This window comes from Pseudochaenichthys georgianus, chromosome 15, assembly GCF_902827115.2.
Source record: "Pseudochaenichthys georgianus chromosome 15, fPseGeo1.2, whole genome shotgun sequence".
Taxonomy (NCBI): Eukaryota; Metazoa; Chordata; class Actinopteri; order Perciformes; family Channichthyidae; genus Pseudochaenichthys; species Pseudochaenichthys georgianus.
This window is the reverse complement of record NC_047517.1, coordinates 17,263,755-17,290,347: the sequence shown is the minus strand read 5'-3', so window position 1 is coordinate 17,290,347 and position 26,593 is coordinate 17,263,755. Positions and strand designations below refer to the sequence as shown.

Here is a 26,593-nt window from a genome sequence, read left to right as displayed (position 1 = left end):
AAGTAAAACAAAGTAGAAATGTAAAACTCGAAATGTACAATACATTGCACATGTTTTACTTATTACTTTTAAAGGTCATTTAAGGTATAATGTGCAGCATTTCTCTGTGTCTGCCCTCTGCTTGTGTTTTTACAGACACAGTGCATAGTCTGCCTTTTAATATCCCTTTAACATCTCGATCTCTGTTTTATAATTGCATAATCTGTGTATCTTGTATCATGCGTTTGCATTACACTGCATCTGTATTCCAATTTCCTGTTGATGAAAGAGATAAGTCGCAGCAGATGTTACATACAAAGTGTGAGGCAGAATGTAAAACTATAAGCAGTGGCCTAAAGCTTAGTGTAAATGTTACGGTATTGTTTACATGAATGTGTGAGAAAAGCTGTAAATCTTATTGATGACACGACTGTTGACTGTAAAATGTAGTTTCAAGGGGAAGAATACTGATCTTGATGGAGCATTATGGACATGTTTTTCTCAGGATTTATAGTTAGATATTTGTCAGTATGGCTCTGTTTAGGGGCTCTGTTTAGGGACTCCTCCCCCCCCCATCCCCCAATTATACTGCACATATAGAACGCCTGAAGCAGGGATAGCAGCAGCAAAGACCCCCATACGGTACAGAACAGAGCCGGCAGAGATGAAAACAGAAGGGCTGGAGCAGGTTAAATAAGGCACCCCATGTGAGATGCATCAGATCCATCAGCAGATGCATCTGGGATGTGAGCTGAGCTCTATCTGAACACTTTGTTTCATTTATGGCTTTGAACATCCTCACCTGGTCAATGATGGAGTCCAGGGTGCTGAGCAACAGGAAGCCCCGCCCCCTCACCAGGTATTCTCCCAGTGCCACCATGTGACTCTCCTCTTCATCTTCCTCCCGCGCCTCCGCTCTCTGAGCCACTGCGCTGCATAGCTGATGCACATCAGTCAGGAACTCTCTCGCCAGTGTGTTACTGGCCCCACTCATGTCTGAGCTACAACGAGACAGATAAGATACCATGAGGCTGCGGCACAATCAAATCTGTACACACTATGACGTGGTCCTTCATAAGAGGAACCAATAGATTTCTACCAATACGCTGCATGATTTCTTTATTTTATTCTGTAAATACAAATTAAACGTTGTGGCATCATCCCCCTCCCTACAAATATAATTTCACAGATTTTGTTTCTTGACATTCAACTCTTTCTGAAGACATTCTGTGACCAAAAGCAACCAAGAACAATGAAACAGGATAACACTTTAATTGAATACAGTTCCTACAAATAACATTACATAACATAATCTACTAACAAGCAATTGAGATTTTACAAACTTTGTGTTAACCGTTTGTAGGCAGACTATTCAAAATTAAGAGTTACCAAAACTATTTTTTTATAAAAGTTAGAGTTTGAAAAGTTTGTTTGGGATTTTATCTGGCTGCAGTTTAATGACACCAGCTATTAAGTTAGGGTCAATACACTGGCAATTAGGGGTGTAACGGTATCCGTATTCGTCCCATACCGTCACGGTTCAGCACATGCAGTCACACGGCGAATACGTCTTTTTTTACGAGTGGGAAAAAAGTCTGTCACTCAGGGCAGTAATACACTAATCCAGGGGGCAGTATTGTGCCTAAAAGCCAGCCGCCCGTAAATAACAAATGAAGAACAAGAACAAAACACAACGAACACAATACATGAAGAAGAACAGTTAGTAGCTATGGCGAGTTCACACAACACACAGGAGCTAGAAGACCCACCTGCTTCTTTTAAATCAGCTGTGTGGGAACATTTCGGGTTCCCTGTGGACTACAACAATGATGGGGTGCGAGTTGTGGATCGGACGAGGACGGTGTGTCGGCGTTGTTCGACAGCGGTGCGGTATGCTAGTGGTAACATGTCAAACATGCTCAATCACATCCGAGTCAGTCTCAGTCCCCAGCGAGAGGGTTTCCTCGACGGCAGGTGACATAGTTACCGACAACAGATCTGCCCTCACGACTGACAACGTAGACTAACTCATCTTTCTGAAGAAAAACTTGAAAATAGAGTAAAGCTTGAGTACCTTTATTTAGGCATAATGGCCTCACACACTCACAAGTTAATTACACATGTTAGACATTGCTCCTTAAAAAGGTACAGATTCTATTTTGTTTTATCATTGTAATTATTTTATATTTTGACATCAGGAGATGTTATACAGTTCTGTATTGCCTTTTATTGATTGTGATTGAAACACTTATTATTTATTTAAATATTTTCAAGACATTGTTTTTAGTTGTACAGCTTATTTAACCTCAGCCATTATAAATAATATGGCCATCTGAGTGTGTGTGGTCATGTTTGCGGTTTGTTTTTAACAGTGTAATACAGTTAATGATTCCAAATGTTAGAGTTCCTTATTTTCATACAAAAACTTGCACTACTGTTAAAAATAAATAACAGCAACAAAAGATTATGCATTTGGGACTTTTTTTTGCTCTTCCTTGTTGTACCGAACCCATACCGAACTGTGACCCCCAAACCGAGGTATGAACCGAACCGTGACTTCTGTGAACAGTTACACCCCTACTGGCAATGCATGGACGCCAACTACATATACGTTTATTCAAAAAGCCTTAGTGACAACTGGTTAATCGAGTTGTTCCAACAACGTCTATCTCAATAAGCAAAAATAACTATTAGTCATTCATAGAGCGCCTCTTAGCTAGCATGCTTTTGTCAGCCACAACCACAACTTCCTGACATTAAGTTGTAGTTCTCAACATAGAAACACACACACCTCACATCCTTCTCCAGTCACCGTTTAGGTTACACACCCCCTTTTCAGGACAGCCCAAATTACACAGCTCACCATGAATTCACCAACATGAATTTAAGGCCTGAGCCAGAACTAATTTCATTACCCAAATAAGGTAGTGCTCAAGTTCACATGCTAGCAGTTTTACCTTTAAGGCGCTGTCTACTTGCAACAAGCCTATTTACAACACAACAATAATATCATATGAAGAGTGTACGGTAAACAAAACCTACAAGGATATGACTTAAAATAAAATCCTGCCACTAGCTTCTGTTAGATATAGGTGTATAATTGCTCTCCTCTTACCAAATGTTACTGGGCCAAACGCTCTCCTTCCACTCATCGTGTGTTTGCTCGTAGCATGGCTGCAGCTGTACTGGCTGTAACTGCATGCCTCCTCACACGACTGCCGACAGAATTTTCTGTTCTGCAGCACAAATTCCATTAAATTGGAATTTCAAATGGAAGCTTTCCAGATTTGCAGCAGATCAGCGTATCACATGAAAGCATGTGATGTCACATGGCAAGGAGACTGGCCTTGGGAATACTGACGAGCCCCTGATGCCCTGTAGACTAGGACCTTCACAATCAACCACAGGGACGGCCTTTGTATTCTGCACTACCACAGCTGTTTTGGGAGCATTTTTAAAACCAACAACAAACAAATAGTATACGTTAGGCTTGATAAAGCATTAGGTACTCTTAATTATACTGTAGATGATACCAAAAGTGACTCTTCTTGTATTATATCACCTATTTTAAATGTTCTCTGATCAAGATTCCAAAAAATAAATAAAACTGTCAACGCATATTCCATACAAGAAGGATATACAAAAACAGGTTTAATTACATTTGTAGTTCTGATTGAGAGCACCACGTTTTCAAAACGGTAATTGGCTGAGCACGTTATGTAACATTTCCACTCTTTTAAAGAGTGCAGAAAGTCCTGAATACTACCACTATTAGGGAGTCACTGAACCGTTTGTGTATAGGAAATGATCTTTATTCCTACATAAGGTTACCACTTGACTACAACTGCATTGATAGAAAGCAGCGAAGAAGAGAGATTCACAGGAAACATGGATATTTTACGTTGAGCCTAATCAACTTGCCCAAATGTATACTGACTTATCCTGTATTATGAACTACACTGCTGCAGTTTGTCACTGTTGGGCAAAAAGGGACACAGTGAACCTCTATCAACATTCAAGCTCACTATAATAATTCAGCTTCAGTCTGGGTGAAGCATGTCTGTCCACTGAATAGAGCCAATTTAGACTCAGAAGTCACTTTCAGGACAGGCTGGATCCACACCAAAGAGCCTTTGCCCTGCTATGTCAACTTTTACATCCTATTGTGTAATAGCTCTGGTAATTTATAATAAGCTAGTGGTGGTATTGTATTATCTTACACACACATGAAGTAAAAGCTTCATGGAAAATGGCTAAGAAAAATGTATTATTCAAAAACAAAAAGCTCACGTAAAGACGGGCTACAAATTCAATAGAGGATAATACAATTTGTCAAAAGATAAAAGCGTAATTTGCCCCTTTTTTTCCCCACCACTGATGGAGGCAAAGATAATGATTTCAATATCATCACGCAGCAAAGATTATTGTGATGTTGTCCAATTCAGTAGTCTACACAGCTGAGGCTTTACAGCTCTGAGTCTTTGGTGTAGGTAAAAGTAAGGAAATACAGGTTTCATTTTGTTAAAGCAACACCTTTTCTATTAGAGAATAAAGGACATTTAAATCTATGGATAATATTCAAAGATTGCCTGGGTTTGAATGGCTCAAGCTCATACACATAGTGTTATGATGCCATGGAGGTAAACACTGTTTAACCACATGATTACCTCCATCAATACATCTGGTTCTCCTGCAAACTATGATAAATGAAGACTCTGCGAACACGATATTTAAAATGTGTTACTGTACAACATTTACTACTTTTATGTTTTGTCAGATCAATTTGCGCAGATATGTGATGGACATTTTCAAATGACAATTGAATGCATCTAATGGCCAATTAAAATTGAAGGTTTTATTTATTTTTTATTTTGTGCCTCTACTACAGTATGTGTACATGCTTTAAGGTTCAAAAAGGTCTTTCTTTTTCTCATTCAGCCTGGGCTGCAGCACCTCTTTTCACCCTCTGCTCCGCTTAGAGATTTCCAACCCCTCAGCCTACGTACAATGTGTTGAAGTGCAAGCCAATAGGCGCAAGAGTGTTATATAGTGATGTCACTATGTTACAGAATTAAACAAAGGAGTCCAAGGGAGGCGTTTCAGGCAGGGTGGGAGAGAAACTCCCTCTGGCATGAACTTTGGGATTTTAGCCTTTTCAAAACTAAACATGCACAAAAACATATATAACTCATATTACAGGAAAGGGAGAACCCAAAATGCATAATAGGGCCCCTTTAATACCAAAATAACCTCTTTGTTTAAAGTGGACCTATCATGCTATATTTGAAAAATATATTGTAGTGCCATACCTATATAAAACTTGTCCGTGAAATTTATTTTTTCAAAATACCAAACAGATCACCAATTGTAGCCATCCCTCATACTGCTCAAACCCCTCTTTTGCAGCCCTGTTAGAGAAATGCAGATTTTGGGTCCTTAGCTTGAAAAAAATAAATAAGAGGAGGAGGAGCTAATGCCTGATCAGAATTCTACCGGAGATAAAGTTAAATTCGGTTGTGATAAAACGCCATCCTGTTTAAACCACGTCAAGGATTATTTCTGAAACAGTATGGAGCTCAAATGCTTTTTCTCTTGCAGGTTTATCACAAGGTGAGTTATTTTTTTTATTTCCTGCTTTTTAAAAACACGTGCTCTTCAGTACAGGTTAGCTCTGAGTGTTAGCGAGGCTTGCTAATGTAAACAAAGACGTCCAAAACACGTCAGGCATTGATTCTGATGGCAACTTTCTGTGGGTCTGCCGCCGATTTGACGTCAGTTCGGATGGAAATCTGTATCCGCTCGTTGTACACCCGTTTTTAAAAGATTTGGGTACGGAGGAAAAGAGAGAGCAGGGTTCTTACACCTTTTCCAAAGTCAAATTCAAGCACTTTTCAAGCATTTTCAAGGTGCATTATCAAACTTTTCAAGCATCTTACAGCTGTTGTAAATTACATATTTATATACACATACTTATACTCAAATGATTATTTCCCTACCTCACACTAAATCAGATGTTCTTTATGCTATAAACAACCAAATGTGTGTTTCGTAATAGCATTCTACATGAGGACGAAAAATTAAAGAAAAGAAAACCAAGTTTAAAAGTAGATCTGTAAGGCATCATCATCCATCCATCTTCTCCCGCTTATCCGTGGTCGGGTCGCGGGGGTAGCAGTTCCAGCAGAGAGCCCCAAACTTTCTTTTCCCTGGCGACATCAACCAGCTCTGACTGGGGGATCCCAAGGCGCTCCCAGGCCAGCGAAGAGATATAATCCCTCCACCTGGTCCTAGGTCTACCCCTTGGTCTCTTCCCAGCTGGACGTGCCTGGAACACCTCCCTAGGGAGGCGCCCAGGTGGCATCCTAACTAGGTGCCCAAACCACCTCAACTGGCTCCTTTCGACGCGAAGGAGGAGCGGCTCAACTCCGAGTCCCTCCCTGATGACCGAACTTCTCACCTTATCCCTAAGGGAGACACCAGCCACCCTGCGGAGAAAACCCATCTCGGCCGCTTGTATCCGCGATCTCGTTCTTTCGGTCATGACCCATCCTTCATGACCATAGGTGAGGGTAGGAACGAAAATGGCCCGGTAGACAGAGAGCTTTGCCTTCTGGCTCAGCTCCCTTTTCGTCACGACGGTGCGGTAAAGCGACTGCAGTACCGCTCCCGCTGCTCCGATTCTCCGGCCCATCTCACGCTCCATTGTTCCCTCACTCGAGAACAAGACCCCGAGATACTTGAACTCCTTCATTTGGGGTAAGGACTCATTCTCTACTTGGAGTGGACAGTCCATCGGTTTCCTGCTGAGAACCATGGCCTCAGATTTGGATGTGCTGATCCTCATCCCAGCCGCTTCACACTCGGTTGCGAACCGATCCAGTGAGTGCTGAAGGTCGCAGACCGATGAAGCCATCAGAACCACATCATCTGCAAAAAGCAGTGGTGCAATCCTTAGTCCACCGAACTGCAGACCCCCCCTCCCCCACGACTACGCCTCGAAATCCGATCCATGTATAGGCATCATCATATCATATATATTATTCTGAAATGGACCAATCTGCACAATGACTACTTTTACTGTCGCTACTTTAACTATAGTTTGATGCTAATACTTTTCTACTTTTACTTGAGGAACATTTTGATTGAGGGACTTATTCTTGTAACAGAATACACTCTGGTACTTCTACTTTTACTCAAGTACAAGATAAGGTAATGTTGACTATTCAAGACACCTGTCGTATACATCTTCAAAAGGAAGACTGTTTCTTCTACAATTACATGGGATTAAAGCAAATGTAGTTTTACTTGTATAATACTTCAAGATTTTATATAAAAGCCTGTTTCTAAAATTATCAACCGCCGTCAAATCCTCAGTTTATGATTTATAACAACATACTAACAAGCTAAGGTCTAATTACGCAACCAAGTCTCACGGCATTTCGTGTTATAGTCACGAAATAAATGTAATCTATTGATTTGTGTTCACCAACACGATTTTCGCCTTTTTTTCGTGTCACACAGAACGATTTTATAAGCAATGTATGTATTGTATTGTATTGGTAGTATGTTTCGTGCCTGCGTCTTTTTGTCCGGTCAGGTCTTGGAAGACCAGAAGCTGTGTGGTTCATAAAAACATATATACCGGGCCGATAATTATCGTGCACCACTAGTTTGTAGGTGACCAAATACTTATTTTACAGAGGAATTGACCAATTAATTCATTAAAAATCCTACAATGTGATTTCCTGGATTCTTTCCCCCCATTCTGTCTCTCATAGTTGAAGTGTACCTAGGATGAAAATTACAGGCCTCTCTCATCTTTTTAAGTGGGAGAACTTGCACAATTGGTGGCTGACTAAATACTTTTTTGCCCTACTGTATATTGTTTTCCTTCTAATTTGTTATTATTTGTGACCCGCTCTGTCAAAATCAGTCAAAAGTAGCAACGGCTCATTTGAAAAAAAAAAAAAAAAAACGTGGATTTGTGTAAAAAAAACTATTTTTTCAGGGTTCGGGTGTTTTGTTTGATTTTAAATAAACAAAGTCTTGGCTTTCAGAATATGAAACTGTTATTGCCAAAATCTCATGATAAATAAATGTTTGAAGCTTGTAAAGGGAAGAAGACAGGCACCTCTCACTCACACCCTGCTCTTCCGCAACGCCGCTCCCCCTCCCTCCGGCTGAAATTATGAATGTAGGGCGTATAGTAATCATAGATAACACGGCAGGGTCCGGGACAGTTTGTTTTCATCTGTTTTCAAATCAACAAAGTATTGGCTTTCAGAATATTAAACTTGTTTCGGCAAATTCAAATGATAAATACAACTCTAAAGCTTGTAACGGCATAATTACAAGCGGAGAACAGAGTAATTTAATGTCACAGCAAGCATAACAACAGCCGGTGTTTCTTGTGAGTGTTTCCCCGGTACACAAACACACACACACACTCGCAAGCTTCCCCCAGACCAGTAATACAAACGAAAATGTGTCTACGGGTCAATGTGACTGATTTCGATAGAGCAAGTCACATTTGGTTTAGGCACGAAACATACAGTAGAAATACATTGCTTTAAAAATCGTTCTGTGTCGAATCAATAGATTATATTTCGTGACTATAACACAAAATGCCGTGAGACTGGGTTGAATTACAACAGTGAGTGCTTCATCCTCTGAACACCACAGGATGGCGACTGTAACGCACATATTAACATAGGTACGCTTCTCTGAAATTATTGTCCCCTGCAATTATTATTATCCCTCATCGAGTTCGCTATTCAGCTTGCTAACGTTAGCCTAAACAAACGTAACATGCAACGTTAGCCTAATAATCTAAAATGCTCTACTACGGCGTACCATTCATGTGGCTCGTCAGCGCAGACTCTCCCATCGTGAACTTTTCAAACCTTGAAAACACCTCATAACATTTCAAGCATTTTCAAGGATGTCCAGCACCCGTACGAACCCTGAGAGAGGGTTTTATTTTCTGACGCTGCATGAGACACACCGGGGACACATATTGATGTATAAAATACATCACAAAGTGCATTTTGCATGATATCTCCCCTTTAACACAGTTATCAAAGATTCATATATATCCTTCTCAAGATAATCTATTGACACGTTCCTCCAACACTCCATATGCTATGATAATCCATTACCAAACCCACTGTTACATGAATACAACATCTGTTACTGTAGCCAAGTGTTCAATTATTGCAGATAAAGCTCAAAAAATGAAAACCTGGAACATTTAATGGTTGTTTTAACAGAGTGAAACATTAAACTGCCTTCAGCTCGTCTTTAAACACGGACATTTTCTTAGCTTTTTAACCAAAACCCCATTGAATGTAATCCCTTTTCAGCTGAGGGAAAACAGAAAGTAGCACAAGAATTATAATGCGTTACTTAATTCAAGATAGTGAGTGTGTTGGACACTTAGTAGCACTGAGCAGAATACAAACTAGAGGCACTTGAGGTGCATAATGTCTAAAAATGTTCCCATCAATATGTAAATCTATGCAGCAAGGTACTCCAGGAAGCTAATGCACCATGATTACATAATGCCTACAACCTCTGCTGTGGTGCTGGGACATACAAATGAGGAGATGTCACCTCTGCACTTATTTTGTTGGTAAAGACCAAAGTAACTGCAGGTATGTTTGCATCCATCACCTCCATCACAGTACATTTAAATATGTTATTTTACTATAATGACCTACCAGAATTTCAGTGCATCTTTGCTGTTGTTGGGGTGATGCTGCACATAGTGGAAGAGACAGAGGAAGCTCTCCAGACACTGAAGGCTGACCTGATGGGAGACAGATGAAGAGCAGCAAGATTAGTCAGGTCCAGATTATTATTGCACGCACGTGAAGAGAAATAAAGACAAAAAAATGCAACACACAAAAACAGTGCCCTTTCACTTTATAACTTTACCCTCAATGATTCCATGTTATGTAATGTAATGTCATATTTTGATGTAGCAGACACTAATGTCATTATGTGGAACTGCAACATTGATTTAGTCACAACGGTGCTGAAGTGTATTCCTCGTCTCCAACATCACAATACAAATGCACTACGGCCATTTGTACAACACTCACTTCAAATGAAACAAGCATTATTCAGAAAGCAACAAGTCATTTCATTTTTTATCCCTAAACAAACTTTCACTATTCATGTTCCAGGTAAAAGCTCATTACTCTGAACAATAGTCTGGTAGACAACACAGCATTTTACTATTTAAAACTAAGTATAGCACTGAAGAAATCCCTAAATCTGGGGAACCAAAGATAAGAAAAGGATAAAATCATCCTCTTCGCAATGCTTAAAGTCATATTCTGACCATAAAGCAATCAGATAACCTTTCACCACCGGAGCTACAGTAGAAGGCAAACTGGACTTTCCTGAAAGTAAGAAAAGCCAGCTGAGCTGACTGCTTTTCACTGTATTATTGGCTCCAGGGCAGTTTGTATATATTGTTGGGGAATAATTTGCTTAGGTATTCAACCTTTGACACAGTTCATAATTTTCCTCTTTTCACCGTCTCCTTTCCCACGGCATAGGTCTACGGCCTTGGGTATTGCTGCTATCTCTCTTAAGGAGGGGCAGCTTGGGCGCATTGTTGTTGCCAGCTTATGACCGAGCACAAGCTGACATGAGATAGTTTATTGTTCAGGGACATCTAGGAAGCCCTTCTTTTGGCGCACATTCTTTTCTATGGACGACAGCTCTAGTTAGATTCAGGGTCCATATTTGTTTCGTCTCACTGATGAAGAATGTTGATTATTACACTCCGAACTAGCTAAAACCTCGAACTACAGAAGAGTTCTTCAGAATTGATTGTGGCATCTCAACCGTGTGGTCAAACCGTGGCCCGTGACATTTCTTGTGAATTATCCGGCAGAAGCTCCAAATAAACTGTCAGTGTTTGCCATCAAAGCTCCAGCTCTCCTCGTGTCTCTCTGAGTCCGGACTCCCATTGCTTCAGAAGTTTCCCCCACATATATCATCCCGGCAGACGTGCGATACTCTAAGCCTCCCCTTACAACACCCTGCAGCTAGTTTTACCTCTCTGCTAATCTGACACCGCTGGCGGGACTCATTCAGGCGACGCTGATCCCTGACTGAGTGTCTGTGCTGCGTGTCTGGGTCACAAAGGCAAACAATAGACACCACATAGTATTAATCATATTACACACAGTCTGACCCACCATGGCGGTTACAGAATGGAATAAACTACGGGTTTTTACTAGAGCCTGCATGAAATGTACTAAAGTGGGGGGAGATACATCTGGTTCAGGTTCTTTATTTGTACCCGTAGGTAGATTTTGTTTGCAGAGAAAAAGACAAGATGCATACAGAGGTGAGGTGGGTTAACTTTAAATCTGGCAATATGGTCAGCTGAGTCAATAGTATGGACACTCAATGCATGCTTTTTTATAAATAGCAACAGATGTCAATTAAATTATCAAGTTGGATACAAAAACTATTTTAGTTTTACTATCAAATTAAACAACAAAAATAATACATATTAAGAATAATACTTAATAATTAATCATAATAAAAAGAAAAACCTACTATGCTATAAATAAATACCAAACATAATGTCTCACCTCACCTTTTTTGCCTAAGTACCTACATCCTTCCACTCCATCTCTTTACCACGCACCCAAAACTGCCATCATATTCCCCTTTCTCTCAAAAAGAAGGGACGCCAAGTTGGATTTCTACAATAGGTAACAATAGGTTTACATCACATGTGGCTCATAGTTCACCTAGGGGCTAGAGCAGGGATATTGAGCAGGCGCCAGTAAATAAACAAAAATTACAGTTATTCATCAGATCAAATGAATTGACATTTAAAAAGGTTTAGAAAATATTTATTTCCAAATGACTGACTTATTAACTAAATACATTGGCACAAGGACTGTCACAAGGCCTTTATAAGACATACATAAGATATGTTGCTGCATTTCAATGATGAATTATTGGGAAACTTTATTTTCATTGTTAAGATTATCTTTTAGAAATGAACCAATTACATCTCTTCAAATAACTCAAAATAAGCAGAACAATCTAATAGTTTGGGCCTCTTAAGATTTGACTCAAATGTGACCTTTTTACATTTTGGTTTTGGGTTGTAGAATTGTTCGCGGTAATCTACAGGTAAAACAAAAAAGGTTAGCAAAGGCTATGAACAAAAAGACAAACAAGCAAACAAGGACGTACAAAATGTGGGCTTTGAAATGTTTTAAAAAGGAGGGAAACATATTCTTCAAAGAAATGGATACACACAATATCTGTGAGAAAAAAAGAAATGTTAACATAACTTATTTTGTTCGCAAGAAAACTCAATGGAGCTCTTTAGATTTGTCTACTTTGATCAATTATGCAACAAGTTACAATGAAAGCAACTGTACAGGTGGCCTATAACAAAAACTAGTCATCAACCAAAATGATAATGTTTTTATTTTATCACTTTTCTTACACCAAGATATCTTGGATTCCTCACAAAATAGTAAACCGGTAGGAGAAATGTAAAACATAGTGAAACTGTACACAGTGATGTGTCATAGTAACACCACAGCAAATCATTTAGCTGCATATACACAGATTACTACAAAGGCACAATTCAGGAAGATAAATAGTAGAAAGTGACATAATAATAATAATAATAATAATATATTTTATTTATAAGCGCACTTTTCATTTGCGTAAACAAAACTCAAAGTGCTACAAAATTAAAAATTAAAAAGGGTGAAACAAAACAACAATAAAAAAAACAATTAAAACAACATAATAAAAGCTGTGACCTTCATGCCCGCATGGCATAATGTGGGGGATTTAAAAATCTAGTTAAAGGCTATTCTAAAAAGATGCGTTTTTAGGCCTTTTTTGAAAGCCTCCACAGTCTGTGGTGTCCTCAGCTGGCTATACATTGGGATATATATTTTTTAATCCTCTGAAGAGAGAGGAGCTGTGGATTATTGTTATTGATTAATGCATCAGTGTTTCTTAGGGTCAAAAACACTAAACTCACAAAGTGAAAGTGTTTAGTTTATTTAATAAAAGAGCACATGTTCAAAGTGACAGTAGATATAGATTAGTTGCAATTTGGTTCCAAATAAAAAATAAAAAAACACCTTGAATTTCCAGGGGGGCGCGAGGCTCCGTTGGCGGGGCGCAGCGCCCCTCCAAGACAATGGTAGGGGAAACACTGCTCCATGACTAAAACACAAGAGGGGAAACTGCTAAATCGGTTATGGAGGTGTCTGCATGTTTGTCACACCACTGCTCTTGCTGCCAACTGTCACGGTGAGAACCGAGGTTACTCTTCTGGCAAAACCCAGCGCTGTATAGATTTGTGGTGAGACGATTTCCTTTCTTTGTCACAAACTTTCAAAGCAATCTTTGTGCTACTTGTTACCACTATCAATGGCATTAGAAGTGTAAAACTGGCAAATAATACACAGACTGAAGGATGAAAACATTGGTACTAAAATGTTAAGTTTGACGCTGCAGAGATGACCACACTCACCGTGGTCGGGGGGGGGGGTGGCGGCTGAGGCACCATGCCTACCAAAGCACTGAGGGAGAGGGTGGGTAGGAAGGTAGGTAGGTAGGTGGGTGGGAGTCACTGCGCACCAGAGGGCTGGACAACATCACAAAAGGGAAGAGGAAGAGAAAGAAATGCATGGATCATGAGAGACATGAGTGGACAGGCGAAAAACATGAAAGCTGACAAGAACAGAAAAAGGTCAAAGAAACACAGCAACAGATGAGAGCAAAGATAAACAGGGGGAGAGAGTGGCAGGAAATCAAAGCCTCAAGGTTGCCAACACCGTTATTAGTTCAATAAATAAGCCCCGGGAAATGCTGGGGCTGTGCACTCAGTCTATTAAAGTTAATCTCCCACAATGAGCATCTGAAATGACTGGATTTGTCCTTGTGTTATCAGTGCACATGTTGTGGCCGTGTTCCTCATATGGGTAAGGACAAACTGAGCGGTTCGCGATAACTCTAATTTCCCAGCAGCAGGGTTGTTTTTTTCCTCCGAGGCTGTAATCCAATATTACAATGCACTCCTCACAAACCAGCCAGCGTGATTTGATAATGGACAGACTGCCAATACTGATTAATACAGCTCGGAGGGGAAATCAACAGTTCTCAAAGCCCCCAGAACACATTGCTGTAAACAAAAAGAAAGCTTTGACCTTTCCTCTGCTGTCATCAACATCTTTATTTTCTCGTTTGTCATGAAGACATCCACAGTCTTTGGGCGGTTGAGACAAACAGCTATGGGTTTATCATAAGGCTATTTTATGATGTGTTGACCGAAGGAAAATCATTTAATATGATAAACAATATATCATTTTGGGGATGCTTTCATCTAACTCCTTGCTGTGTAAAGTCAAGGGGTTCCTTTCCCAAATGCCATTACTGTAACAGTATAGATACATCAGTTCAATCGAATGACGACAAATAGATGCAGTTTTTCAGGAAGGTCTGATGTCAGTTTCATCTACAGAACAGCATGCCTGACTTTAGCTTAAGGATACTTTGTTAGAAAACACATTTGCTCACACTTGCTTTTTTATGTAGTTAAGTCTAGGGATGTCACAATATCTGACGCCAACACTCTCAAAATGTCACAGTACTCATTTTTCTAAAGTACCCCAGGTAATGTTGACACACTGTCAGGTCTCAAGACTAATGGCATCCTGTGATGTATTTTTCTGAGACAATGCTTCACTGTAAACATCAAACCTGTATGGAAATTGGCAAGAGGCTAGTTTATTTGAGCAAAGGTACAGTTTATCATTATTGTGACCGGTCTAATAACAAAAAAAATAGTAGGCAAAAGGTAATAAGGGAGTGCATGTTGAAGTACTGTGGATTTATTGTTTTGTTTTTTACCTTGGTATTAATTAGGCCATCGAGAATCATGTAATTTCACCGTGCTGGTATTGTGAAGTACATTTCTGGTGCAGTGAAAGTCCTTCTAAAACCTCTGTATTGTCTTCTTCTTTAGTCAAAGAGTGGCTTTACAGGATGGAATACTGTAACCCCGACCGAAGTTCCCGTAATTGCTCGGATGTTGTCGCCATGACCTGTGACTTTTATACGGCCTTCATCCAACATAGCAATCATGGGAGGCCCAGTCATGGGAGTCTGATGGCTGAGTCACCCACACGTGTACAGCCTCTCCTCTCGAGTCTCGAGCTCTCTTTGGATAATTGGGTAGACTTCAATTTGGCAGAGGCAGTGAAAGCGATGTGATACTTTCCTCGTGAGAGAGGACGTGGGGCTTTGGTTGGTTACGCAATGTTTTTTCCCCGGTTTAAGATCCCTACTGATCTAATTTTACATTTGGGTGATGAGCATCATGAGGAGTCCCTCACGTTCCGCATTTCCTCACAAACTGCAGTCAGGGAGCCGAGTCGCTTCGCTAAACAGCACAAATATCTTTCCCCCCCATTAGGACACACAGCAAAATGTCAAGAGGCTCCCATCAACAAGCATGCTTGGTTTCTTGTCAGTGTCAGATCCTTTTTTCGAGCATAGCCACTGTGCAGGAAATGAAAATGTGTCACTCTCTGTTTCATTGTTTTCATCAAGCTGTTGGTCACATGTTAATCCCAACAGCCTGTTCTGGAGTTTTCCTCCCCAAGTGAACCTGTTTTTGAGGAAGAGATCTGACCTCATAACATGCAACTGGGTGGAAAAAGACCGACAGAGCAGCAGTTGGACTCTGACTCAACCCGGAGCAAGAGACATGAATTATTCAACCCTTCAGCCGAGCCCTGGAGAGCGGAGCGAGTCGGAGTTAGGTGGAAACTGAAGACGGAACAATAAATGCAGATGTGAAACTAGCACTGTGGTCCACGAGTAAGCCACTTCACTTTAATGAATGGTAAACAAGATAACAAATCATGAAAGTCACACTGCATAAAGTAAAAAAAATCATCAACAATCTTTGGGGAAAGGAGTGTGATGATCACAAAACTACATGAACAGAGCCTGACTGTACGATTTTAATGTTTGAAGCAGCACTTGAACTTCACTCAGAGCCATGTCATGGTTCATTCACAAAAAAACAAGTGTTTCATTTACTGTGGAATGAAACCTTCATCCCACTTTTATGTTGCCAGATATTTTTTATATATAGCAGGCATGTGATTCTAGTGTTTGTTTTCACAGGTCTGACACTTATATATTGGTCTTTTGAGATTGACTAACACTGGTTAAAGTGAATAAGTTATGAAAGAAGACCTTTTGGTGTGAGACTTCCCCATCACTTGAGGTTAGGCATTACTCACACTGAAAACAAGTGATAGTTGACAGCTCCATTCTTTTTGGTGGGTTTTTGAATGTTAAATTACTTTGGATATTACTAACCTAATAAAAAGAAGTGTCCATAAGTTCAGATTCTCAACTGCTAAGACAGGTAATGTACTGTATGTCAATTCATATATATTGCTGAGCCTTAATGTCCTGTTTCCACACTGATTTCTCTCTACAATCCTTTTCAATAGCAGTGGGTCGATTTCAATTCCACTGAGGGCCAGACAAGGACGTATCACATCACGGGTCAGACCTATAAAGTTAAATAGTGCAAATAAAAAGATTCACTACAAAAGATTCATTAGCATCATAGCATTAAGTTAATCAAATGATAAAAACATGTTTTGATTCCATTTTAGCAAGTTGCTAACATACAGGCAACTCACAGAAACTGGTTTAAAGGCCTGAATATGACAAGTCGTTGGTTGTGTGTGACATTTAAAAAGTAAAATAAAATGTGTTGATCATGTCCTTCATATGTTCCATACAGCTAAACCTACTGGCTTGCAATCTTATGCGATAAAACCCGAAACAAAATTACAAATAAACTTTGCACGCAAATCGAATTTCCCAAACATGTTGGCATGCTATTTAGTAATACGAACACCTATATCCGGCACCCAGACCATTTTTCTTTGATGAAAGTTCCGCGTAAGCTAATCGGGCCGAAAGAGTATTAAGAACCAAGATCAAAAATTAGCACGGGGTTGGACCTGGCCCGTTGGCCTTTGAGTTTGGTTCCTGTGTTAAAATATACTGTTGAGCCCCTAGTGTTCAACGCAAGGAAAGGCATATTTTTTTACGGATGGATAAAAACGGTAACGCAGAGATGGGAAAAAGGTTGATTTGGAATTGTTCTAGTTTCTAGTTTTTGGGGATTATCCCAATGACCTGTTCCACTTTTATTTAACTTGATTAAAGTAGTTCAAGTTATACTAACCATATATTGAAGCAAAAATACATGATTTAAATAAATCATGTGTTAACCTAGCTGAACTAGTTTCTATTAAATTATACACAATGACACAATTAGGCCATCAAGTCATCATTGTAAAGAAACTGAATTTAATTAAATAGTCTGTTAATCGCTAATTCCATTTAATTAGAATGCTGTACGACATCAACAAGAGACTCATTCATGTAGCAATTACTTTCTGTCACTTCACTGTGCTTTTAGTTGCTCAGATGTTAAAAATGATAGAAACATTGTTGTAAATTCCACTAATTTCTATAGCCCAACGCTGATAAGCAGAGTACATTAAAGCTGATCTTAATGCCATACAAACACATTGTGTACAGTGTTTCTAATATAATGCATTCAAGGAAATAATGTACACCGAGCGAGCAGTGTTTTCACTCAAATATCACAGAAATAAATCATGGTGCATCTACGTTTTTCAGGCCAGACAAGACCAATAATTAACTTTGGCGATGGAGGTAACCCAGCGCTGTAACCTTAACCCCATTTCACCTTATGCTTTGTTTGACAAGTTTAATCTTCTTTAGACAAGGATTCAGAGATTTACCACAATGTGAAAACAATGTGTTTAAACCGGCTTTAACAACAAGTATCTGTTGAAAGAGACGTTGTATGCACAATGCACATTTAAACCAAACGGATTGACAGAACAACATACTTACAAGATGAGTCCCATTCCTCTGCAGACTGTTAGTGCAAGACTACATCGAGCTGAATTTAAAGTGATATAAGAGTGAAGCAGAGGCAGCAAAGTTGGACTCTCTTTGTACCAGAAAACCAGAAAAGTGAACCGTTCCAAACACCACACTGCAGTGTTTGGAAACATCCTGTTGGCTAATAATGAAACTGAAAACTCCACAAGCAACACAACCCGTTACCTTGCCTAGATCCTGGCTAGGTAACCATTCTCATAAATTGACTCAGAGAGGTCAGTCAGAATGGAAAGTCCCTCGCAAGTTCCTCCAAGGGACATTTCCTTCATAGCTGAAATCACTAATACGGCAGTCTTGGCTGCATAAAAAAAGAATGGCAAGGAAGGCTTAATGCCAGACATCTCATCATACATATGCTTACTTTAATACATTATAATTATAGTGGATTCAGCACACCAAATACTGTCATCGAAGGATGTTCAGTCAATATATAATAAGGATGTACGAAGATGGCACCAATGTTGTCCATTATGAACAGAGCTAAGCAGATCCATCATAGTCCGCTATAACCAATTTTGAATGGTTTCTTTTTATCCAAAAAATACTAGTGGCAGTGAACAAAATCAATTGTTTTAAATACCAATTTGGATTTCTCAGAAAAGTATTACTTGAGAAAGGCCACAGGAAAGAAAAATAGGAAGACTATGGTTCAAGCATTACATTTTTTTTTCTCAAGTTCAGCGTGAATAAATGTTGGCTTTAGTCTAAGTTTAGCCTTGTGTGTTTACATTATTGCAATCAGTCGATGTAGCGGCCAAAATCATATAGAACTAAAACAGCCGCTGAGGCACTAGTTAGCGGATCTTACGCAGGGCAATGATCCAGGTCCAGACAAGATTCTCCGTTGTGCATTTATTATGATCCAATATCATTGACAATGAACAGGTTTCCTATGGTTGGTTCCTTTAAGCCTTTCCTATGGCTTTCCTATCTTGTGGTTGGAAAAACCCTGGTAAAAAACCGTTTGCCTACTAGTGCTCTGCCCCCACCTCCACCTGTCTCCAATATATACAATTACACCAGGTGCTCTAATCACCCAGTGCCCAAAACATGCCTTCAAAATAAAAGCATAGAAACTACTTTAACTTATGACGCTAATTAAGAATACATATAAATGATAATAATAAACACTATAAACAGCAAGAAAATAAATGTTTAAACTATTAAATAATATAAAGATATATAGCTCCAACATTCCGGCCCCTAATTGTGGCCAGTGTAAACACGCAATTACTTAAATATATATAAATGGAGCTATACTCTATCTTTATCCTATCCATACAAATAATCTGCATAGTTTTCAGGCAACAGCTTCCTGGAAAAGAAATGGAGAGAAAGAAAAATAATCTAAAGAAACAAAGAATAAATGTTCATGATGCTACGCTGCTGCATCCAGGAGCAGGCGGATCTTCAAACCGGTCTCTCCATGACACTGGTCTTCATTTGGGGCTCACAGAGCTGACCAATCCTTTTCCGTCCTTCCCTTCATCCAGGGTCCACTTGTATTTGCAATGAAGAACATATCTCCCGTTGGAAATTATTTTCTGAGCCTTTTCCACTCTCTCCGTCATCCAAATCCTCTTCATAAGGAGGCTCCTCTGTGTCTCCATCACTGTTCACACAATCTATCTGGAGGTTGGAAAGCATTTCTTCAACCTGTGTTTCGGTCTGATGTGTATGACTTTGTTGACTCTCTGATGTCTTGGAGCTGGTCTTCTCTTTGTGGTTTCTTCCCTGCTCCTCACTCTGTTGAGCAGGAAAGCAGTGCTTTTCCCATTGCACTGCTGATGTTTTTTCTTTTGAATCATGATGAATGTGAAGTTTGATGAGCATCTTCTCTCGTTGATCCACTGCAAGCTGGGAGGTTACTACAACAGGGCAGCTAGAGCTGAATCCATTGTCCTCTCCAGGTCCACCGGCCCCAGTATGAACACTTGTCTCTGACTGTCCAGGTGAAACGTGTGCTTTGTTGAAGGATGTGCCTGTATCCTCATCTTCAATGTGAATGGCTGACCGTTGCTTCTGGTGACACACACTGCACTTCAAATATCTCCAATAGTCTTTGATTATGTGACCAGCAGGGCAAACAAAACTAGATCCATCCACCTTTATGGAATTCGTTTCCTCATTTTCATATTGAAGCTTGAACATGTATCCTGTGAGTGGTGGTTGTGTTGCAGATGTCCATATTCTACTTCATGTTCTCTGTGCGAAAACTGTGACTCAGACTGGTCACCTGTAGGCCTGTTTGTGTCAGGCACAAATGTTTTTGCTCCAGCACTGAGTGTGGCTTCCTTTCGTCCCCTTTCCAAATAAGAATGCATGCCATTGGGACTCACAGATGAGTTACTTGCAGCACGAGACCTTCCAGAGCGTCTTAGCACATTCATTTTAGCCCTTGATGCGGCTATTTCCACTTCCATTTCCAATTGCTCCCTCTGTTTCCTGAGCTCTTCCTCCTTTTTCCTGAGCTCTTCCTCTTGTGCATCCAATGCATGCTTGTCTTTTAATAACATTTGTCGTGCCATGAGAGCGGCCATGTCAGCCTCAGCCTTGATTAATGCAGATGATCTGTATGATAATTTGACTACTTTCTGTGATCTGGAATTATTGTCCTTTAAACACAACATGTGTGGTGCAATGTCCTTAGGATTTACCTCGTCAGAAGATCCACTTCTGTCCTGTGATGTGGCGTCTTGCATCGTTTTTCTTTGATTGGCGTTATTTAAATATCCAAATTTGTTATTTTAATCCACAGGAGAAAACGCTGATGCATGCGCATGCCTGCGCGTCAGAGTGCGTAATCACTGTGTGCACCTGTTCCCACGGTCCGACTATTCTTTAAACGTGTTCCACTGTTCATTCATATGCGGCGAAACAATGACTCCAGCACTCCAATAGTGAGGCCGTTTTCCTATACAGCCACTGGAGAAAATGTTCACATACCGCCCATGTTCCTGTGCCGTTGTTGAAGTCCGTCCAGGGCCCGGTGTGTCTTTTAAAGTGAAATCCAATACTCCACTTCAAACGCGGGCAATCCAAAAATCCACAAAAAATAACTTCAAAAAACAAGTCCGCTTTCACGGCACGGTTTTTTACTTTGTAGCGGCCAAAATCATATAGAACTAAAACAGCCGCTGAGGCACTAGTTAGCGGATCTTACGCAGGGCAATGATCCAGGTCCAGACAAGATTCTCCGTTGTGCATTTATTATGATCCAATATCATTGACAATGAACAGGTTTCCTATGGTTGGTTCCTTTAAGCCTTTCCTATGGCTTTCCTATCTTGTGGTTGGAAAAACCCTGGTAAAAAACCGTTTGCCTACTAGTGCTCTGCCCCCACCTCCACCTGTCTCCAATATATACAATTACACCAGGTGCTCTAATCACCCAGTGCCCAAAACATGCCTTCAAAATAAAAGCATAGAAACTACTTTAACTTATGACGCTAATTAAGAATACATATAAATGATAATAATAAACACTATAAACAGCAAGAAAATAAATGTTTAAACTATTAAATAATATAAAGATATATAGCTCCAACAGTCGATATACATTTTAAAATCTCCTTAATCTTACACACGATTTACTTGGCTCTCATGCCATTAAATTCTACCCAGGCTTTATTATTGACAGACTCAAGTAGAATCTAAAAAACGAGACTTGATTTTGAATAGAATCGGGCCCCCCAAAATGAAAAACTAATTGAATTGTGAGCTACCAAAAGAGTCACACCCCTACAAGAGATTCATCCGAATAGAAATGCAGATGAAAAGCAGAGAGATGAGAGACAAAAATGCAGATGAAGGAGCAAGGCTGCAGCTCCAGTAATGCCACACTTTTTTTGTGATATCTTATCGGTTACTGCAGGAGAAAGTGTCTTTTTGCAAACCACTTTTCACTGTAAGAATTAGATGTAGAGCAAAAGGGAAGAGTCTTGCTGCCTGGTGGGCGTTAAAACAATGGCCGTTCAGTCATTGGACAGTTTCTATCATCACTTTATCATGTTTACCTCTAGAGTCTAGACCCACTGCAATGACTGACTAGCAGACGCCACAGATGGTACAAATGTACACTTGTGCCCTTATGGGAATGCCAGAATTAGCTGGAGAGAAATATTATGTGCATACACTGCAACAGTATCCATGTGAGTGCTATGGCCTGTCGCTGTGTCTCTACTTCAGAATCAATCAGGAGCGAAAGCTATATCAGCAAACTGAGGAGCAGGGCTGTGCTCACATAACCAATTGTCTGCATCACACACACACACACACACACACACACACACACACACACACACACACACACACACACACACACACACACACACACACACACACACACACACACACACACACACACACACACACACACACACACACACACACACACACACACACACACACACACACACACACACACACACACACACACACACACACACACACACACACACACACCACACCACACACACACACCACACACACCTTTGATCACTGCAAAGGTGACAAGTGGAGGAGCGTACACAGTCATCCCGAGGGAATTGTTGCAACAAAAAGTGACATAAAAAGTTACCAATCATAGAAACTGCTTCGTGCAGTACGAGCGTTGCTATTACTATGACAACAACAACAAATAACAGAGCAGGACAGCAGCTTTTTTACAAAACCAGTGCAATGATTAACAAATCAGCCAAGCATACACACAGCAGCACAGACATGCTGACTACAGAAGAAGGAAGCCGTTTTTTTTCCAAACATTTAAATAAATCTCTCAACAGTAATTACCCTTAAAAAAGATTCTGTATTTTTTAAGGACATTTTACACAATAAAATGGCTGTGTGTGTGTGTGTGTGTGTGTGTGTGTGTGTGTGTGTGTGTGTGTGTGTGTGTGTGTCATATCCCTCAGCCTGCAGTCCGATCTTAATCCAAGTCTCGTGATCAGGCTGCTGTTAGTTCTCTGACAGAGGGAGGGGGGAGAAAAGAGCTGCAGTGGCCTGACAAAGATTTTTTAGAACCGCTGCTTCTCACTCTGTAACACACCGACACAAAAACAGACGTGCTATTGCGCGACACTCATAATGAGCAATCTGTGGTTTACACCTGCCTCCACCTCTGTGCAGTGACTAACTGCTAGTCCTGCTCGTGCTTCTGCTCTGAACCAGTTTCAGTTTCAGCTCTACAATTGCCATCTGGACAGTTACAGGATTGATAGTTAGCCCAGAGAGAATTGTTTTGCTCCTTTGACAATTGCAGAATGGCATGTACTGAATGACTCTTTTCCCTGTGACTTCCTCCCTATTAAAATGTATATATTTCTGTAAAAAATAGGTCCTCGAATCTACAATGATTATAAGTAGGATATCTTATAAAAACAGGCATCTGTGTTTTCTTGCAAGTTTCCCTACATATGTTTCAAGTGAACTATTTTGGGGTCCAGATTTAGTTGCGTTTCTAGTTAGAGTACAAACACAAACACAAAAGCTTTGAACTCAATCTAAACTCCACATATCCCTTACTTATTTCCTGATAAATAAATCATTAATTCAGTGATTGTATGGAATAAAGCAAATCTAATACAGACAGACACCAGCACCCAACTACCACTAGATGCAGTAATAATGTAACCTTTAGTACTCAGATGTTATACTTAAGTACAAGTAATAATACCTCACTTTAGAAATACTCTGTTACTATTAAAAGTCCCGCATTGTACTTAAGTACCAAATCTAAAAGTACTCATTATCCAAAATGGTGGTATTCGTAATAACATAAATGATATCACTTGTTTTTAACTAAATGATACATTCATGCGTCTATTATTTTAATTTTGCAGACAATAAAGGATGAGATAACATTGAAAACCTTTTTATACTGCCAGATATCTCCATCCATAATAGTACAGCATAATGTATTGGTTGATTTAACGTTTGTATATGAACTTGCAAAAGTAACAAGTAACTAAGGTCGTCAAACAAGTGTAGAGGTGTAGTGGAGTAAAAGTATAAAGTAGCATACAATGGAAATACTCAGGTAAATTACATATATCTCAAAAGGGTACTTGAGTACATTTACTTAGTTCTTTGCCCCACTGCCTTTGACTTATAGTCCTGAAAACTAAATACAAGTATCCCTACCCAGAAAAGACCCCTGATCTGAGCCTCCTTCCTACAGCAGCACCTACCTGCAGATCCGCTCCTTGCAGTCTACAATCCATGTACTTATCCCACGCAAATGACAGGTCAGTCTGCTGTGGACTGGCCATGTCGTCCACACCTGCAGGTACAGCACCAGTCAGGGCAATGAGGAAGTCAGGAATGGCAAAATGATCCTTTTGGTGTCCTCTCCAATCCTCCAGGAGGCTGAAAGAGCCCCGGACAGCACCGAACGAAGCCCCAAATGTTCTCCTGAGTCATTCATAGCAGATTCATGATTCACTGCGCTGCGTTGTCACTTTTTAACAGTGCTTCTGCAGAAAGATATAAAGTGTCAATGGTTAGCTAAACACAAATAGCTGGCAAAGCCTGTTTCGCTTTTACCCGCGCCCCCTGAGAGACTGCCTGTTGTTTATGGCGCACTTTAACCTGACTTGAACCCGAAACTTCCATGCAAGCTTTACACAGTGTAGAGTTACCAAAACAAAACGGGCTAAGCAAGACTCTCAGCTAAGCTAGCAGCTATGTATCACAGAACATGCGTCAATTCAGCGGGAAGGTGGAAGCAACTGGTTTCCGGTATAGGCATGTATTTTCAAAATAAAAGCACCCAACATGTCAGTCGGTAATATTACTGAACAATTTCACTAAAAACCTCAATAAAACAGTTCAGTTAGATCAATACTCATACTAACAATGAGGATGACATCGCTTTCAAAAGTGTTTAGTTGGGAGGCAGTAACATTTTTCTCACACTATTACAATTATTATATATTTGAATACCTTTGTAAAATGCATTTTTGTTATTAATCTATTACAATCCAGGGTCCTTGAGGGGTGCATGACTATAAAGTAAACTGAAGCCAACAATATGTTATTGCAAATCATAGTAGCCTAAAGCATACACATTAACACATCACAGATATGTGATGAACATAAACAGATACAGATATCTACACTTTATTTACATATAGAGTCAATTCCATCCAAGCAACACTTATTAGACGAGAAATAATCATTTATGTACTCCCTAAAAACATCAAGCCATTATTTCGAGGAATAACTGCATTATATTCCTATAAGATTGATATTTCCTATGTTCCACAAACGAATTGTTATATTCAAGACTGTCATTGTATGCGTTTTAATATCCCAGTTGAGAAAACGTTGCAATTCATGTTTTATTTTGAAAATGCTTCTCGATAGGTGGGTTTATTGTTCTACCTAGCTTGACTGCAAGAAGCGACCAGAAAGCTCGATTATTTTATCCATAATATTCGCATACATACCATATAGGCTTAAAAGCCGCTATACATAATGGGTTCTACAACCCGTTATTAAGAACAAAACATCATTTCTGTAATTGTAGTTCTCCTGCATACAATCATTACGTTAGCTTTTGATGCACATCATCGTACTGTGTAAGGCAGCTGTCAAAACTGTAGCAGAGAGGAACAAACACATGTAACGGTCTTTACAAACATGAACAGACCGTCTGGCTTGAGCTGCATCTTTGTCACATTCAATATATCTAGTTTACAGTGTGAATAATTAATTTTCATACATACCTTCGTTTCTCATAAATTAAAGCCAGCTAATGCTAGCCTTCGTGCAGCAGAGACTGACTTTGCTCTGTGTTTTTGCCCTCAGCGATGACTGCCAGACAGTCCCAAACGATAACCCTACTGTTCAATGCTTGGCTGCTAACGTTAGATTGAAGTTTTCTTAGTGTTTTTTCGTTAGAGGGTAGCGACTAGACCTGCAATTATCGTATTTTAGTCCGCGAGATAAAGAAAATTACAGTTTTTAGTCAGCTGATGAATTGGCAGGATACACAGAAAACGTAAAATGTGAATTTAGCATGTACAAAATAATATAAGGACTCTGTCTCTTATTTATATAATAATGTATCTAAAGGTGGATTTATCCACTTATGTACAGTGTACACATGCGTTTATTATGGTTGAGATAGGCACAAATTATCCTCGCAGACAAAAATGAGGGCCTGGTTTTCATCATTAATCACGAGCGCTCCCTGCTGTTGTCCTTCCCATTGGATAACACACAACTAAATCACCAATCAATTAAAGCCGGCCAGGAATGATGGTGCGTTTGATAAAACATTTACATCCATGTAAGCAGCCTAATCATCAATACTGGTAACGAAAAATAACAATTAAAAAAGTCCCAGGCAGTCATTGAATGTTTCAATCCAAAGAAGTTTATATCCTTTCAGACCAATCTGAAATTAGTAAATATACGCATAATCTTGTTTTTATCAATATGAACAATTTACCCACTAATTGGGGCCATTTGAGATAATTCAGTATCTACATATAAACTGTAACGAACAATATACATAGTTATTCCCAAATCTCATACAGCTGTTATAAAGTCCAAAGCCTTTCCTTAATGT

At 39.8% G+C, this 26,593-nt stretch overlaps 1 protein-coding gene across 3 annotated transcripts in view; it reads right to left on the bottom strand.

Moving 5' to 3' along the window:
- lyst (lysosomal trafficking regulator) overlaps positions 1–25,814 on the bottom strand; it is a 78,213-nt gene extending 52,399 nt beyond the window's left edge. Inside the window, exons 1-4 of one of the 3 annotated variants that reach the window (XM_034100683.1) lie at positions 25,746–25,814; positions 24,207–24,491; positions 9,699–9,787; positions 782–980 (exon numbers count right to left, since the gene is read on the bottom strand). In XM_034100683.1, the coding sequence (XP_033956574.1) occupies positions 782–980; positions 9,699–9,787; positions 24,207–24,287 (369 nt within the window). In that variant the 5' untranslated portion in view covers positions 24,288–24,491; positions 25,746–25,814. Of the gene's footprint in view, positions 1–781; positions 981–9,698; positions 9,788–11,049; positions 11,074–17,967; positions 18,086–24,206; positions 24,492–25,745 lie in introns of those variants that run through there. The other 2 variants (XM_034100689.1, XM_071205641.1) reach the window with 2 other exon arrangements.
- Between the last annotated feature and the right edge of the window lie 779 nt (positions 25,815–26,593).